This window comes from Pteropus medius, unplaced genomic scaffold, assembly GCF_902729225.1.
Source record: "Pteropus medius unplaced genomic scaffold, Ma_sr-lr_union100, whole genome shotgun sequence".
Classification (NCBI taxonomy): Eukaryota; Metazoa; Chordata; class Mammalia; order Chiroptera; family Pteropodidae; genus Pteropus; species Pteropus medius.
In genome coordinates, this window is record NW_024349797.1 from 7,786,895 (window position 1) to 7,805,757 (window position 18,863).

Here is an 18,863-nt window from a genome sequence, read left to right on the forward strand (position 1 = left end):
ATTAGGAGAAGATTTTCATGATACTGGTATTGATCCCAATCAGTGAGCAGTGTATGAATCCCAAAATACAGATACTGAGAACAATTTTGGCTTCTTTGAGCCTATTCAAATAAATTCCTCTTGCCTCTTGAGACCTTTTAATAGTTATACAGTATAGTTTTCCAGAGTAGAATTGACATCTGTTTCCGATTCCAAGAGTTTGTATGTATTGCGATGGATAAAATAAAATGTCTGCTAAATTATTATTTGTATTGATGGATAGCGGAGTTCCAAGCAATAAAAATAGGAGTCTCTTGTAACCTATCAATTTAGAAAACTAATATTTCTCCTTAGACCAGTGGCTGCATGTAAAGAACTCAGAGTGCACATTCAGTAGCAGAAAGGAGCATGTTTGACTTTTCTGTCCAAGAACTAGAAGGCTCTGGCTGCTCACCGCCTCTTTGCATTACTTTGTTCTCTCCTCCCAGGGACGTCTCCTACACCAGTGTTACTGCCCTGCCATCCAAAGGCCTGGAGCACTTGAGAGAACTGATAGCAAGAAACACCTGGACTCTAAAGAAACTTCCACTTTCCTTGAGTTTCCTTCACCTCACACGGGCGGACCTTTCTTATCCAAGCCACTGTTGCGCTTTTAAGAATCAGAAGAAAATCAGAGGGTAAGTGGCAGGTGTCTGGAACAAGGAACAAAAGGCCTTGGTGGAAGCCAAATTAATTTCTGGGTTTGGAGAAGAAGCTTCATAGTTTGAAAACCAGGTAGAAAGAATTGGAAGCATCTATAAGAAATATGAAATCCATGGGACACAATGACTCTGCAGACTTGAAGTGGTTGCAGATGAGAAATAAGGCCAATGTCAACGGATCCCAGCAGGGGAGGGGAGGAGAATAGATGACATAGGACAGACAGGAATGACCAAATCATGTAGAATCTTATAGAGATTATATTACATGAGTCCTGGCCTCGAGATGCAACATATATTAAATACTACAACATATATTACATGCCACAACCATGAGGACAAACTTAAAAATGCAAGCAATGGAGTTACCTGGTCAATTAGGCTTTGCAAATATCATAGCTTACTGGTGACATGTGTGGGTTTTAGAGTCAGCTGGGTTTGTACCCCATCTCTGCCACTGCCTGTTATCCCAGCCTACTTACTTAACCTCCTTGAGCTTCTATGAATGGAGATCATAATGTTGTCATTCGCAGAGGTTTTGAGAAGGTTAAATGAGAAACTGAATAGAAAATACCTATCACAATGACCTGGAATATTATAAGTTCTCAATAGGTATTATTTTATTATTAGGCTGCTTGCAAGACTGCAAAAGAAGGATGGCCTTCTTTTTCTCTCTCTGTGTTCTCTGAATCTAATCTTCACCTACACTTTTACTCTGCATCATCTTCCTTTCTTGTGTCTCGTGCAATGCCATTCTCCTTACATCACCTTCACTTATCACTTATTCACTCTCTCAGTTTCTATATAATATCTAGTGGTTGACTTTCTGCACTCATACTTGCAGTCATAAATAAATTGGTATCCAGTAGTGGAGGCAGAAGCAAACTGGAAAGTTGAACAGCTGTGCCAAGAACGTCACTAGGCCAATACAGGCATGACACCTGCAGAAAACTAGGAGTAGGATATGGGGGTGGTGATAGCAAGCTTTATACTGACGCCAGGTGGCCCAGAGTAGGAAAGGACCAGGGATGGGTGGGAGGTTAAAATGAACTTCAAGGATAGGGTCAAGATTTCTCATTAACCTCCAAACAGGTTGTAATAGGCAGCCTATTGGGCATTTTCACCAGAGCCCAAGAGATGAATCAACATCCGCTCATCAGCTGCAGCAAGTTAAAGAATCCCTTTTGATGTCATCTGGTAGGCTAGCAAACAATGAAATCTTACTTCCATGAGCATGCCATGAGCATGCCGACAGTGTGTTCAATAAATATTTATTGATCACCTACGATGTGCGTGGCACTGTCTTATCCATAGCAATGAATAAGACAGACATGAGCCCTCTTGCATTTTGTTTACATTCCACTAGGGGAAGTCAGAAAACAAACAAGCAGACAAATAAGAAGATATCAGATAGTGCTATGAAGGAAATAAACACAAGGACAGGACAATTTATTTAAGGATATCAGAGAAGGCCTCTTTGAGAAAGAGACATTCGAGTTCACACTACATAATGAGTAGAAGCAGTCATGAATTTTCAGGCAAAGGGAACACAGATTTCTAAAGCTTCGAATAGGAATAACAGTAACCAACATATATGGCACTGACAATGTTCCAGGTGCTGTGTAAGAGCTTTAAAAAGAAACTCATCTAATCCTTTAATAGCTCCATATGGACTAGATACTTTCATGATACCATTTTAAAAATGGGATAAACCAAGGTTCATAGATCTGCCCAAGGTCAAATAGCTAGGAAAGAGGAGAACCAGGTCCAGCATCCATGCTTTTTCTCTCACTACTGCTCTTGAACTGGTGGCAGATGAGAAATAAAAGCCAACATGACTGGATCATAGCAGGGAAGGGGAAGGTAATAGGAAATGACATAGGAGAGAAACGGGCCTGACTAGATCATGAAGAATCTTGTAGAACCATGTAGATCACAGTAAGTATTCTGCACATTTTGCTAATTGTTATGAAGACCATCTGTGGGTTTTCAGCAAGTGATGACTTATTTCTGTTGCCTTGCAGAATCCTTGAGTCCTTAATGTGTAATGAGAGCAGTATTCGAAGCCTGCGTCAGAGAAAATCTGTGAATGCTTTGAACGGTCCCTTCTACCAGGAGTATGAGGAGGATCTGAGTGACAGCAGTGCTGGGCACAAGGAAAACTCCAAGTTCCAGGATGCCCACGGCAACTCTCATTATTACGTCTTCTTTGAAGAACAAGAAGATGAGATCATTGGTTTTGGCCAGCAGCTCAAAAACCCACAGGAAGAGGCCCTACAGGCCTTTGATAGCCATTATGACTACACCGTGTGTGGAGACAATGAAGACATGGTGTGTACCCCCAAGTCAGATGAGTTCAACCCCTGCGAAGACATAATGGGCTACAAATTCCTGAGAATTGTGGTATGGTTTGTCAGTCTGCTGGCTCTCTTGGGCAATGTCTTCGTCTTGGCTGTCCTCCTCACCAGCCACTACAAACTGACTGTCCCACGCTTTCTCATGTGCAACTTGGCCTTTGCAGATTTCTGCATGGGGATGTATCTGCTCCTCATTGCCTCTGTAGACCTCTACACTCATTCAGAGTACTACAACCATGCCATCGACTGGCAGACAGGCCCTGGGTGCAACACAGCTGGTTTCTTCACCGTCTTTGCCAGCGAGTTGTCAGTGTATACGCTGACAGTCATCACCCTGGAACGCTGGTATGCCATCACCTTCGCCATGCGCCTGGACCGGAAAATCCGCCTCAGGCATGCATATGCCATCATGATTGGGGGCTGGGTTTGCTGCTTCCTGCTTGCCCTGCTCCCTTTGGTGGGAATAAGCAGCTATGCCAAGGTCAGCATCTGCCTGCCCATGGACACCGAAACTCCTCTTGCCCTGGCATATATTATCCTTGTTCTGTTGCTCAATATAGTTGCCTTTATCATTGTCTGCTTCTGTTACGTGAAGATCTACATCACCGTCAGAAATCCCCAGTACAACCCAGGGGACAAAGACACCAAAATTGCTAAAAGGATGGCTGTGTTGATCTTCACTGACTTCATGTGCATGGCCCCAATCTCATTTTATGCACTGTCGGCACTTATGAACAAGCCTCTTATCACTGTTAGCAACTCCAAAATCTTGCTAGTTCTCTTCTATCCACTTAACTCCTGTGCCAATCCATTCCTCTATGCTATTTTCACCAAGGCCTTCCAGCGAGATGTATTTATCCTGCTCAGCAAGTTTGGCATCTGTAAACGCCAGGCTCAGGCATACCGGGGCCAGAGAGTTTCTCCAAAGAACAGCACTGGTATTCAGGTCCAAAAGGTGACCCAAAACACGATGCAAAATCTCCCCAACATGCAGGACGACTATGAACTTCTTGAACACTCCCATCTAACCCCTAAGAAGCAGGGCCAAATCTCAAAAGAGTATAAACAAACAGTTTTGTAAGCTGACCCTACGCTACTTGCAGTGGTAGGGGGACTTATAAAAGACTGGTTTCTTGAACATGCATTCCAACTCTGTGACACACACAAGACAGCTGACCTAACTCTTGTGCAGGTGACATTTCATGGGGCAAGGGTTCATCTCTAGAGGGACTAGCATTAACCTAATCATTGCCCCCCAAGAGGAAGAGATGCTACAAATATGTCTGAATCCCAGGTAATATCAAAATAATCTATACGTTCTGGAAGACTTGCTTGATGCTAAATGTACAGATGACATTTGCATAAGATGCTCAACAAATATCAGCAAATATCAGCTGAGCCATGTCAACACTGAGCTTCCCATTTTTATATAGCATGTCATACTAAAGATTCAGCAACTAGCAAATGCTATGAACTTGACTGGTAACTACAAAATAAAATCAGCCACATATTGGCTCTGTCCAGCTTCTTGTTCCCTGATACAACCAAAGAGAGTTTGAGTTCCTCAAAACTGAACAGTCAAACAGGTCATCACGCAAGGAATGACAATCATGAGACACGAGAGAGGGGAAAGGCTTAGCTTTGAGTTTTTTTCAGATTCTGCAACTATTAATCATCTCTTCACAAAGGTCTACCTGATGTAACCCGACTGTTACGTGTTGCCCAGAAAAACTGGCAAGATTTCAGCTTATGTGTCCAAAGAATTGCTCTTCTTGGCTAGTCTAAAAGACTAGCATAAAAGACAAGAACTTGAGAAATATTTCTAAGTAGCAATAAGTGGGAATTATAAGCAGAGCACACTAAATGACCCAGTGATTAATAAAGCAGGCTGGACACCAGGTAACTCTTGGAACTTGGGAAAATCACTGGGCCTCAGAAGTCTGTAGAAATGAAAGAGCTTGATGGCCGCTTCTAGTTTTAAAACTCTCTATATATCCTTTTCCCTTAAAACATGTTTCCACGACAAAGAGAAAGAAAAGTATTAAGGAAAAAGAAAATGTTTTTTCTATCTTATAGGGCTGCCATCTCCTCTTTGGAGCCTAGACATATGACCCATGAAGTATTTTTTGTTTCATTTTTGATTATGATGTACTAAAATTTCTATTGACCACACTGGACTGGATCTAAATCACTCATCTCATTACTAGTTCTATATAGTTATAATGAACAGGCCAAAAACAGATCAGTATTCATAGAATAGAATAGAAGGTAATTTTGCAAATTTTGGTTAGAGTTACTACTTCATCGTACAGATTCACTTGAAAACATTTAACTTGTCTTCAGGGACTGGTTGCTTTACTTAGCTGTTTCTAACCCACAATTGATACTAAAAGTATCAAGAGAAGTTTCTTCTCTCTGAATCTACCAGCTCTTTCCAACCTTGTTAATCACTGGACATAAAGTTTCTATTCCCCAACAGTACCCCATTACTTAAAATGGTCAGGATCTTCATCTATAGATGTACTTTCCAAGTCACCCATCAAGACAGCCCTTTAATTTCATCCCCAGCAGAGATGGTCTTTGCTTCTCAGTGCTCACGAACCACACCATTATTTAAAAGCATGCCATGAATTGAGAGCTTTTGTTGTTTTAAGTCTGCGGAGTGGGATTCCTGGGCCCTGACTCACCTGGAATGTCTCTATAGCCATACCCATTCCTGATTATCACTGAGACTCGGATATCTTAAAAGAAATATTATGGACACCTAAAATAATAACTTACCCACCAGTCCACTTGTAACTAATGAAATTAAACAAATGTGTCACCTTTTGGCAAGTAGTTTCTCACCTGTGACATTTTAAAATATCACATTCTGATAGATAAATGTGTTTTATCTTAAGTAGTTGAAATAATGCTTTAGAAATAGTCCTAAGAAAGTAACTTTAACAGAATCGTTACTAAAATTTGCATTCACAACATGAAATAAATTTTCTTTCTAGGAAATGACTATGCTGAGTCCTAGAGTATTGATTTTTGTAATTTGTGAGCTTCTTTTAGGGTTACCATTATATGTGTTAAAACTAAAAATAGGGGGAAAAACAATTGGCACATTTACTAATAAATCCATATTAATAAATTATTGACTATCAATAACTTAAGTATAATATTGTATCTTGATTATAAGTGGTCTTTATGTGAAAAAAACATAGAATTATGATGCACTGACAAGCAATGATGGCTAAGGGGAAAATATGATTAGTATTGATACTAGGAACTGAAGATAATAAATCTATAAGACCTAGTCAGAATTCATTTTATCTGGCGGCTTTGAATTATCTGAAGATAGACGCAAATCAGTGAGGATAAATGACCTCAGGCCAGTCAAAATAAGAGTCACAAAATTCATGTCCTAAAGTTTATGTATGTTGCTCAAAGGAGTATCTCGTAAAACATTCTCAAAGTTTATTGACCGTTGCTTTATGGATGATCTCCTGTGTATCAGAAGCAGCCAATTAGAAAAAGAGTGTATATTATAGGGCAGCGCATGAGAGTGGCAGTAAGGTATAAGTAAGGGCAAAAAGATAAAAACTGTAATTATGAGAACAAAACGATAGTGGTTTGAGAACAAATACTTCTAACTGCTTGAAGTCTTTGGGAAAAGAATGTATCATAACAAAGTAGAGTGATACTTATTTGGTAGCAATGAGCTCTGTTTTAAAAAATTTAAAAGTTTCATCTCAAAGTGGTGGACTGAGTCCCAGCACTAACCTTCCTCTTTCAAATTCCACTGAAATGACAATAAAGCAGTATAAATTACACCGTGAACAAGAGGAACAGCATCAACGACAGACCAAAGTCTTTGATGGCCTTCTGAAAGACAGAAATTCTATGGCCTCAAGTCAATGAATAACAGGGTAGACAAGGCTGCAGCCTAGAACACTTGCATGAATAAAGCTGCAACTATGGAGGGATGTGTTCTCCCCTGCAGAGTCTCAGAGAGACCACTGAGCCTGAAGGTCACAGGACTAAGAGGCTAATTAGAATAATTAATTACTAGTCTATGTCACTTGGCCCTACCCATCCCCTCTCACTCCACTCAGAAAAACTGACACACTCAGTGTTTGCCCCAGGCTGAAATCAAGACGCCGACCTTAAAGAAAGTGAATGACAGCTGTAGATAGGGCTAAGTTCTTGGTCTGGGGCAGACAGAAGGGTGCAGGAATGTCATAAAACAAGCCTGGCTAGTGACACTGAAGCATCACCATCAGTCAGGGAAAGATGTCTTCGGAAGATACATGCCATCTGCTGACATTATATAAATGAACAAAATATAAATGAACCACAAGAATTACCAGACATTTGAGGGAACTAACTGCACATCAATAGCGCATAAAAAAAAAAGACAAAATTGAACAAACAGAACTTTTCCCCGGGGGTGGGGTGGGGGGGACATAAATTGGAAACAATATTATTTTTTTAAATTCTAATTAGTAACATCAATTTGAGAAAATACTGGGCCCTACAACAAAATCAAGCTAACCTTTTTAAAAAGTAGTAACCAAAAATGAGGAGTTTTGGCAAATTTAAAAAAGAATTGCCAAAGCAAGAGCTTTAATAGGAGACCTGGGAGTTAAAGTAGAAGAAATCTCTTAGAATGACATTGCATAAGATGCTCAACAAATATCAACGGTTAAACAAAGATGTGAAATATGAAACAAAAGTTGAAAGACATAGAGAACCAGTCTCAAAGCCCAACATCTTTCTAATAGGAGTTCTAGAGAAAATAACACAGTTACCAGGGAAACAGGAGAAAAACTTCCTGAGCTGATAAAGATTGATAGTGTCTTTTTCGTGTGAAAGGGAATGAAGGAAAGACTCAAATGTAGAACAGTCCTTATAAAATGTCAGAACATCAAAAGTAAAGGGAGATCTAAACTGCTTAAGAGAGAATCAAGAGAAAAAGAGAAGTCAGCTATTGGAAAGGATTAACAATCAGATTGAGCTTTAACTTTGCATTAACAATATTGTATACTAAAAGACAATGGAGCAACATTTTCAATGCCTTGGGAAAAAATATTTTATATCCGGGATCCTATACTCAGCCAAATTATTATCCAAGAGTAAGGGTGAATCAACGACATATTTATAGATGTAATACTTGGAAAGTTTACTTATGTCAGACAAATTATTCAAAACTTGGAAATAAGCAAAAAGATAACTGGGTTTGTTTTTTGGAGTGGGTAGGGATTGTGGAGTTTTTTTGGTTTGGAGGCGATTTTTTGTTTTTCGGGTTCTTTTTCTTTTTTCTTTTTCTTTTTTTTTTTTTTTTTTTTTTTTTTTTTTTTTTGGTGCGGTGTCGGGCTTGACTTCCTATTGTCTGGGCTATTTTGCAAATCTAGAAGGACAGATCTTAACTTACCCAAAGGATTTTTATGTGATAGAGATTCAAATAACTCCGGCATGGTTTATGGCCCATTGGACATTAACTACGTTGCATTCAACCCAGTAGTCTAATCCTAACACTTGTAAATTGCCTATATATACCTAGCTTTTTAAGTGCCTTTTGGACTAATTTTAACATTTTTCAGGTTTCTTCATTAAATTAAAAGTTGAAAAAAATCTTTGAAAATTGTTTCTTTTATATTTGCGTGAGAATCATTTTTTAAAGTTCCCCTTTCTAAAAAATCACTTAAAATTGTACTTCAGGTATAATATAATTCCCTTCTCAATAGATGCTAACACACTACTGGTTTTATAGTGAATATTTGTGTGCCATAATACTCTAAACATTACTGGTCTTCCATTTTTTAAATGAAAGTATATGACTCACTTATACTTACCAATGGATTATAAATATTATGGTCCATGACAAGTTAGAATAATAATATTGCTGACAAAAGTCAAGAGATGGGGGTGGGGGGAGCAGAAAGGTGCAAGACATGGTAAAGGAGCTAATTTCCTATCTTACACAGTGGAGAGAGAAGGGAGACTGCCCGCGGTTAACAAATAAAGAAATGGAAGTTTGTTTCTTAAGGTTACAAAGTCAACCAACTGAAAAAGTTAAAATTAATACTAGCAAAATTTTTTTAAGCTGGGAGCTAGAAGATAATGTTAAGTCAATGAATATCCTAATCATCATTACATGCAGTCAAAAGATATATTGTCTAAATATCTATAGTTCAAAAAAAACAGGTGCATAAGTACATAATGGAATTACAGTAACCACCAGAACTAAAATCAAAGAATGGCTAAAGTGGTTTTCTCTGGAGATTGAGACTAGGTATTGAGTAGTGTTAGAAACTGAATTCAACAAATTCATATGTTGAAGTCCTAACCTCTAATGTGATTGTATTCGGAGATATGGCCTTTATGGAGGTTAATTAGGTTAAATGAGGTCATAAGTGTGGGCCCTTAATCCCACAGGACTAGTGTCCCTTATAAGAAGAGGAAAAGATACCAGAGACTCTTTCTATACATGCAGAGAAAAGGTCATGTGAGGATACAGCAAGAAGGTAGCCATTAGCAAGCTTGGAAGAGTGCTCTTACCAGAAACTGAATCTGCCAGCACCTCAGGCTTAGACTTGCAGCCTCCAGAAATGTGAGATAATAAATTTCTGTTGTTTAAACCACTTGGTCTGTGGTATTTTGTTATGGCAACCCAAGCAGACCAATATATATGGAAACTTTTCCAATGGTACTCTTTCGTACTGCCGATTTTTTTTTTATCATGTGCATACTTTTTAGACATTTAAATGGAAATTATTATAATAATATTAGGCTTTAAGATAATTAACAATTAAAAATGTGGCATTTAAAGAAAGGTACCGAATGGCTAATTTTAGCAGATAGTTGACTATTATGCCTTTAAAGTTATAAGAGGGGGAGACAGATATTACATTGAAGGTGACTTTTACAATAATTTAGCCATTATGAAATTTAGATTTTTAGAATGTAGTAAATCTAAACCAGTGAATTTTAAAGTGCTTACCTCGTAACAACATCTGGTAGGCTAAACACAAAGTTAAATCCTCTTTATAATTTATCCTATTGAACAGCCTAATCATATTAAGTCATAATTTTTGTTTCTCATATATGCATTACTCTAAGTTGCATAGGGAAATTTAAGCAACTAATTGTTACCTGTCATATGAATTTAATAAGCAAAAAGTAAAGCTTTGAACAAAGTAGAGAAACCAAGATTATGTAAATAACTTCAGTTCCGTCGCCTATTTAGTATGATTTTGGAATCTCTTTTGGAAATTTGGGAATATTTGGAATATTCTGTTTCATTTACTGAAGTATTTTAGATGAGAGGTATTAGGAAGGTGATGGGCAATTGCTGTTGGACAGCACACAATAAAAGGTTTAACTGTCTCTCAGTCCTGTGACTCCCAGTTTTAAAAAACCACATGGTTCCTCGCAGTCCATTTTTGGGGGGATTAGAGTCACAACACGCTATAGAGATAGTTCAGTCATATGGAAACCATGTAATGATGTATTAATAATTCACTATAATGGGATTTAAACAAAGGATTCTAATTATTAAGAAATTTATCATCAAAAACAAAAACCACAAATCTGTCCATTAGATGGGAAATATTTTGAAAATGCCTATATGTAACTTATTCTGTTACTCGGTTTCTTTCGCCACAGGCACTAAGCCCAAAAGAAGTTGCAAAAAAGTCCAAAAGAGCCTCAGTTCCCTAGGAGGCTTTTCAAGTTTCTCAGCGAGGGCCATATTAAACATAGTAAAAGTTTGAGAAAAACAAGATTAATATAGTATCTTCCCCATTTCTTTTTAGCCAATCACTGGCTTAAATTTTATTACTTTCCACCTCAGTTCTCCAGACAATATGTGGAAAGTGCTTCTGGAATGATAGTGGACACATTTAGATATCGCCACACTAGATACTGGTAAATGATTTGTGGATCTGTGGGAATATGGGATTCGTAAGATTTGTTATTAACAACAAATAGAACCATTTCACTCTCTTCACTCTCTGATATTTCTCTGATTACTCAAAAATGTTCCTTAAGCACTCTGACAGAAGAACTAGGGGAAGTATTAATAGCTTCAACAAATGTTGGAAAAATGAGATACCCTGACCAACTGATGCCACCGTCCAGATGAAACAGGAGATGCCTGACATCATACCTGTTTTCACCATCCGTAGCCCAGCTCTAAAGAGAGGGAAAAAGTGAGCGCACACCTCTGGCACTCATAGGTCTTTGACCATCCAGCCATGAGTTCTTCCCAAAGCCACTCATCCTGCAACCATAATCTGTCTACCATCTGGAAGACTCTCAACCTACACTAACCCTTCTACCCTATCCAAGTCCCAGTCCCTCTTCTCCAACCATTCATGTTTTTCTATCTGAGTCCTAAAAATAACATGTCTATGCCCCTCAGGCCACAATGACAAAGGGGAAAGGGGCCAGCAGTAGTTGATGCTGCATCTAGGATGTATTCAAAAACTTTTCAAGAATCAACTTCATAGGCTGGAAACTGTGAGAAGGTACAGAGTATAGTAGTAGCAATGGTTGAATGGTTCAGGAGTAGAAATGGTAATCATGAGAAAGAAACCTGTGGCTGGTGCTTCTGATCACACGTCTCAGTCAGCAGAAAAGTAAATGCAGAGGCTAATAGTTTCATACTTATATGGCTGTGTCTTAGAGCAATTGCTTAGTATTGCGTACCATTTCCACAAAAACTCTTTAACTTCTGATACGTTAATAACAACCACAACAAAAACAATGATTGGGAGAAATGTTCAGAAGCATCTAATCCACCTACTTGCTTTAAGGTCTTATTGAATGAACTTTCTCAGATACACCTAAGGCGATCAGCTTTGTCTTATACCAAGTTCTCTTAGGTACTTGGAGATGTCCTAATTTAAGTGATATTTAATTGAAAGACATAGCTCAATTTGTTGATTTATTCGGTCTGAGCTTAGGGAGATACCAACAGGCTGGAAAATCTAGATCATCTAATGTTGGTCTTAATTCCACAGAGATGTTTAGAAACTTCTTTTGAAAGATCTCAGCTAGAACCAGGTAACTGTTTCTAGGACTTTGGCTTTCCAATTACTTGACAGCTTTCTTCCGAGAGCTGTCAAGTAAGTGTTAAATAGAAACCTGGAAGTTGACAATCACTGATTTGTTTTCTAGTAGCTGGTATTTCCTCTGATTGTGCTTGCTTTGAATTAACTAAGAAGGAGAGGACAAAGTGAAGAAATTGGCATTGGCCTTAACATAGAGAAATATTTTTCAAGGGAAGAATCATCATTGACTTTTATCGATAATACAATTAGTGATAAATAGCTCTATGGTTAGTGGAATGATATCAAATGCTTCTGTTATAAGAAAATTTAATAAAGAGGAAAATTAGGCATCAGCTCAGCTTTTTAACAGAATTGGGTCATACACTTTCTCATGAAAGAAGAAGTCCTTCTAAATTCGAAGGTGGCAAACAAAATAACCAGTTAAACATCAATAAGTTTTACAGGTAGTTATTCTAACTAAATGAGAATATTTTAATTTTATCTCTCTATATTATAAATCTTGGATGCCCATTTCTTCATAAATGGAGTATAGCTTTTCTTCTTTGAGATATTGTGAAATTATAAAATTACCATACTTTGGATTCTCCTCTATTACTACCCTGATCAGCATAGAAACATGACATTGTTTTTCCCATATTAAAAAAAAAATCACTTTTTGACTTCACTTCTCCTCCATCATTTCTTGGGCTCTTTTGTCACAAAATTAGAAAAAATAAAAGAGTTGCCTTTACTCACTGCTGCTAATTGCTTCTCTCCCATGCTCTGTGAAACCCACTCTACTAGGTTTTCCATCTCACAGCTCTGGGGAAACCAGTCTTGTTAAGGTCACCCAGGAGTTTGTGTTGCTGAATCCAATGATCAATTTTCAGTTCTCATCTTACTTGACCTATCAGCAGTACTTGATACACTGTTCACTTCCTCCTCATTGATACCCTTTCTTCCCTTTGCTTCAAGGGAAAGCCCACATTAGCCTGATTCCCCACTTACCTCACTGACTGCTCCTTTTCAATGGCCTTTGCTGCTTCCTCTCCTTGTATCAACCTGTTAATGATGTGATATCCTTGGGTTCAGTCCTTGGTTCTTTTGTCTTTTCTGTCTACACTTATTCCCTAGGTGATTCCATGCAGTCACAAGGCTTTGAATACTATCTCTTTGTGATGATTCCCAAAAGTATATCTCCAAACCAAACACTGCTTCATATTCCAAACTTGTATATCTATCTACCTCCTCACTGTCTCCACTTAAAGTCTAACAGGCATCTCAAAGTCAACATGTCCAAAACTAAACTCCTGATATTCTACCCCAAAACCCACTTCACTTACAGCCTTACTCATCTTAGTTGATGGCAATACATACTTCAAGGTACCCAGACCAAAATCTTGAGGTCTTCCTCGATTCTTCTCTTTCTCTCCCCACACCCAAACCATCAGCAAGTCTTTTTGGCTTAACAGTCAAGTAGTATTTTAAATACTACTGCTTCTTACACCATTTACTATCATCTTCATCTGGATTACCATCATCTCTCTTCCTTAGGTTATTAAATGGTCTCCACTGTTCTTCTCTTGTCCACTACAGTCTGTTTAACATGCTAACAAACTACTACTACTGCCCACTGGCTAAACCGAGCCCACTGCCAGGTTTTGTACATCCTGAGAGCTAAATGGTTAAAGAAATCAAAAGGCACATAAAAATTCCATGAAATTCAAATGTGGATGTCCGTAAATAAAGTTTTAATGGAACACAACCACACTCATTCATTTACATATTATCTATGGCTACTTTTGTGCTATAAAAGGTGAATAGTTATGAAACAGCATAGCCCACGAGCTTAAATATTTAGTCTCTAACCCTTTGCAGAATATTTGCCAGCCTCTAGTATATTCTCACCAGATCAGCTAGAGTGGTCTTTTTAAATCTGAAGCCAGATCAGGTCGTTTCTCTGCACAAACTCTCTTAAGTGGCTCTCCAGTTCTCTCAGAGGAAAAGCCAAAGTCCTCACAGTAGCCAACAAGGCCCATGTGATCTGGCCCCAACTGCCTCACTGTTTACATTTCCTACATATCTCCCCTTGTTGACTTTGTTCCATCTGCTTTGCCTTCCTGCTATTCCCTAATGACACCAACGGACTCCCTACCCAGGCCCCTGGCATTGACTCATCACTGTCTGAACTGCTTTTCCCCCAGATAGCTCTTATGGATAAAAATCTCTCACTTTCATCAAGCCTTTGCCCAAATAACATCTTTTTAGTGAGTCCTGTCCTGATATCCTATTCCATGTTGCAGCTATGATCCCCTTTATTGAGCTCTTTTTTCTATTTAATCACCTCCAAACATACTATATAAGTTGTTAATTTATCATGTTACAATAAACATAATAGAACATAAGCTCCACAAGGACAAACATTTTTGTTGGTTTTTATTCACTGATATATCCCAAGAGCCTAGAACAATCCCTGGCACAATGTAAATGTTCAACAAACATTTGTTGAATTTGAATTGTATTTCCGATATATTATTTGTATATTCTGATATATTATTTTTCATGTCTATGATATATCTGATTAATTCTGAGCCCTTAAAAATGCATCCTATGTGTCAATAATCTGCTTTATAATATAGTTAGGCATCCTCTGTGGTTAAAAGTTAGAGATGAACTTATATACATTCTTAATAATGAGAAAAGTTTCCATTACACACCTTTCCCTCTACAAGTCCATTTAAGACATCAATCTTACAGTAAGCATGCACTTGTGGTTACAAACCTAAAACCCCTGAAGTTCACTGAAATTCAGTCTAAGCTTCTCTTTTAAAAACCCAAAGAACTGCCCATACACATCCAAGAAGAAACATTTGAATGGAATAGTTTTGGGGAGGCTCTAGTTATTATGCATTATTGAGTGCTTATTACATGCAAGACATGTAAATCAGATATTTTTTTAAACTACATCCCAGTCTTCAAGAAACTTACAATCTAGAGAAGACACATGTGTTCACAGCAGTATAAAACATTATTATAGTTTCTGAATCTTAGTATTGAACAGTGCTGCCTAAAAGAAATATAATTCAAGCTACATCATTGTAAAGTTTCTAGTAGTTGCATTAAAGAGAGGAAAAGAGAAACAGGTAAAATTAATTTTAATAGTGCCTTTAACTCAATATATACAAAATATGATTATTTTGACATGTAATCAATATGTAAATTACTGAGATATTTTACATTCTTTTTTCTTCTTACTAAGTCTTCAGAAGTCAGCGTGCACTTATGGCACTTTGCAAATTGGAAATTAAATTTTTGTCGGAAATACTTGATCCATCTCTAAAGTTCATGAAATGTACAGCTGAAAAAATAGATTTGTATGCCCAAGTTGCTCTAAACAGACATAAAAGTTTTCCATAACCAAACTAAATGTTTTTTTTTTCCACTTGAAATTCAATTAATTAAAATTTAAAATTCTGCTTTTTAGTTGCACTCGCCACATTTCAAGTGTGCAACAGTCACATATGACGAATAGCTCCCATATTGGACAGTGCATATTTAGAGCACGGACTGTCAAACTTTTTCTGTAAAGGGCCAGAGAGTAAATATTTTAGGCCTTGCAAGCTATATGTACCCCCAGCCTAGAGGACTCTGCTTGGGGGATCAGAGAAGTCTTTAAGAAGGTCACCATTAAGATGGAATTTAAAGGACGAGTAGGATTTCAAATGTAAAAATATAGAGGGTGGTGAGAAGGGTATTCCAGACTGAGGCATGAACATGAGCAGTCGCAGAAGTGTAAACTAGCATGGCACCCTTAAGAAAAAGCAGCAGCATGCCTAATGTTGAAAGAAGGGAAGGAATGTGCCCACAAGGTTGCCTATTTATCTTGCTGGGCACATTTCTAGCTCTCCTGATAGTTATTCTGTCCTTAAGACCCTTTTAGCTAGGAAATTGACTGTCCGGTCCTATTGATTGGCTCTTCCCTAGGTAGCCCAAACTACTTTGAAAGACATACTTGCATGTCAAATACTGTGATACATTTCCAAATTCCAATGCTGTACTGAGCTTTAGGATCTACCTTGATGATACCCAAGATCTCACGGAAGTTGGGCCACTTCTTTCCCAAAGCTTATACTCCTACTTCTGCGTCTGGGCCACCCAGTAGCTAAGCTAATCCCATTAATCTAACAGCAATAATCCACTAACTATAATGTTTAATATCAACTCCCTAATCAAAATCGATCCCTTGCCTTCCAAGTTTGGCAATAGAGAAGGCTAGGAGAGAAAAAATAGAAGTTGAAGCTTTCAGGTACCTTCTCTTCTGGAAGGTCTCGCTCCTTGGCCAACATGATCTAAGCTTGATTTCATTAGGGAATTGACAGAGAAGTTTAGTTTTTGCTTTGTATAAAGAAAGCTTAAGAGGGTCTCCCATGAGTCTAGTGACATGCCATATTTGTATACATCTAAGTTCTCACCTGTGTCCTATGTAAGTCCAGCTGCTGGACAGATGAGCTCTTTGATAGTAGCCCCAAATGGAATGGCAGACCCAGCATCAGAGTCAAAACGTGGCAAGGGGTGAGCTTTTTTCCAAATATGGGGAAGGTTAACATGACCTAACACCAAAGCTTCTCTGTCCCTTGCCATATAAGAATGACCTTTTCTGTGAGGAATTAAAAAGAGAACCTTAATGAGACATACCTACATCACTAGATGTGCTTACTACAGACACTTACTGAACTAGTCTGTCAGGTCAGTGGATGAGGTCAAGAACTTACCACACTTAAGGGTCATTGTTAACCAGTGGAACAAAAAGAAGAGGAGGAGGAGGAAAAAAGTTGTTTTGAGCCGAGACATGAGGCACAATCTTTACCTAGAACTGCTTGAAAAAATGTTTCTCTCCTTTCCTCTCGCCAAAGAATCAGGGGGCTCTGAATGTATTCAGTTGACTGACACCAAATGCTCACCTGGAGAGCACTCTCTCCCTCTGAAGGCTACACAGCTAAAACACAAGGAAGGCACCTCTCCTCAGCTGTCCCCAACTGACAGGTCTGTGCCCCTCAGCTTTAGACGTCATTCTTTCAACCAGCATATTATGACAATGACTAATTGCTCTGCTGCTGATTCACACACCGGGAATTACAAAACCATGGCCAAACAGAGTGTGGGCCTAAAATTCATTTCTGTTTTTAACCTTTTGAAGCCTACTTTTTAACATCTGAAACTCGTTAAGATTCTTCAAAAATAAAGGAACATCAGGTATGGTCAAGATGGCAGAGTAGGTAAACACTGTGCCTATCTCCTCACACAACCACAACGAAGTTACAACTAACATACAGAACAACCATCATTACAAATTACCTGAAATCTAGCTGAACAGAAGTCCTATAACTGAAGACACAAAGAAGAGGCCACCTCAAAACTAGTAGGAGGGACAGAGACACAGAATGGGCTGGTCCCACACCTACACGTGGCAGTTGAAAATCAGGAAGAAATCTTGGCTATGGAGATCCCCCCAGAGGAGCGAGGGATCCCAGCCTCAACACCAAACTCCCCAGCCCAGGGTTTCAGGGCTAGGAAGAGAAGTCCTCACAACTTCTGGCATGACAACCAGCAGAGACTGTGGCTGAGTGAGACAGAAGGCTGCCTCTTAAGGAGGCTGCACGTGGACTCACTTGCTGATGGACTCACCCGCTCTGAGCTCCAACACTGGGGCAGCAGCTCAAAAGGTGCCAGGGACATACAGGAGGAACTGAGTTGTCTGGCTTCAGGGCTAGCGCTGGAGGGGCGGGTTTCTCCTGACAGAAGTTCTAGCAGAACGTATTGTTCTTTTGTTGAGCCCTCCCCACTCCCAGCATGCAGACTCAGGCAGCTGCCATATCTGAACATCCTTAAGCCCAGTACTAGCGGCAGCTGACCTCGGTTTGGAGCTTGAGGCACATCGAAGCCCACCACAGGTGGTGGCCATCTGCGATTGCTTGGTGATTCATGGCAGGTGGGCTTAGGCAGGGCATAGGCTATGGCTGAACTTGGCCTGCACCAGAGCACCTCCAAGGAGGCCTTGGCCTGCATGCGCAGTGGCTAGCTTCAGCCTGAAACAGCGCATTAACAGGGCCATGTCCGAGGATGACACATCCAAAGGGTAGACTGGGCAGGCATCAAAGCCCTGCTACAGTGAATCTTACTCTATAGAGTCAGGCCCTACACAACGGCACCTTCACAGTATTCACAGTCAATCCTCATGACCAAGCATATTGAGAGTCAATCCCTCTCATTCACATGCAAACAGCAATTAAGGCTCAACTACAACAGGACACACATAGCCCTGAAGCACCTGGCTCAGGTGACCAGGGAGACTGAGCCACTGGGTCCCACAGGACACCTACTATATAAGGCCACTTTACTAAGACCGGGAGACATAGCAGCCCTACCTAATACTTAGAAACAAACACAGGGAGGCAGCCATAACAGGGAGACAAAGAAACATGTCCCAAATGAAGGAGCAGAACAAAGCTCCAGAAAGGGAACTAAACAAAACGAAGACAAGTAATCTATCAGGTGCAGTGTTCAAAAGGTTGGTAATAAGAATGCTCAGTGAATTTAAGGGAATAGTAGATAAACTCAGAACTTTAACAAAGAGATAGAAAACACTTTTAAAAATCAGAAACAAAGAATATAATAACAGAAATGAAGAATACCTTAGGAGGAATCGACAGTAGATTAGATGAAGCAGAGGTGCGAATCGGTGATTTAGAAAATAGCAGAAAACATCCAATCAGAACAGTAACAAGAAA

General features: G+C 39.1%; 1 protein-coding gene and 1 long non-coding RNA gene across 8 annotated transcripts in view; one reads left to right on the top strand and one right to left on the bottom strand.

The window, feature by feature from the left end:
• The window catches only part of TSHR (thyroid stimulating hormone receptor), a 102,012-nt gene extending 95,825 nt beyond the window's left edge, over positions 1 to 6,187 (top strand). For all 7 annotated transcript variants that reach the window (XM_039883954.1, XM_039883953.1, XM_039883958.1 and 4 more), the window contains 2 exons: positions 468 to 656; positions 2,702 to 6,187. In XM_039883954.1, the coding sequence (XP_039739888.1) occupies positions 468 to 656; positions 2,702 to 4,115 (1,603 nt within the window). In that variant the 3' untranslated portion in view covers positions 4,116 to 6,187. The remainder of the gene's footprint in view (positions 1 to 467; positions 657 to 2,701) is intronic.
• The window catches only part of LOC120619572 (uncharacterized), a 108,784-nt gene extending 94,553 nt beyond the window's left edge, over positions 1 to 14,231 (bottom strand). Inside the window, exon 1 of the long non-coding RNA XR_005657557.1 lies at positions 13,084 to 14,231. This is a non-coding gene — a long non-coding RNA (uncharacterized LOC120619572). The remainder of the gene's footprint in view (positions 1 to 13,083) is intronic.
• Between the last annotated feature and the right edge of the window lie 4,632 nt (positions 14,232 to 18,863).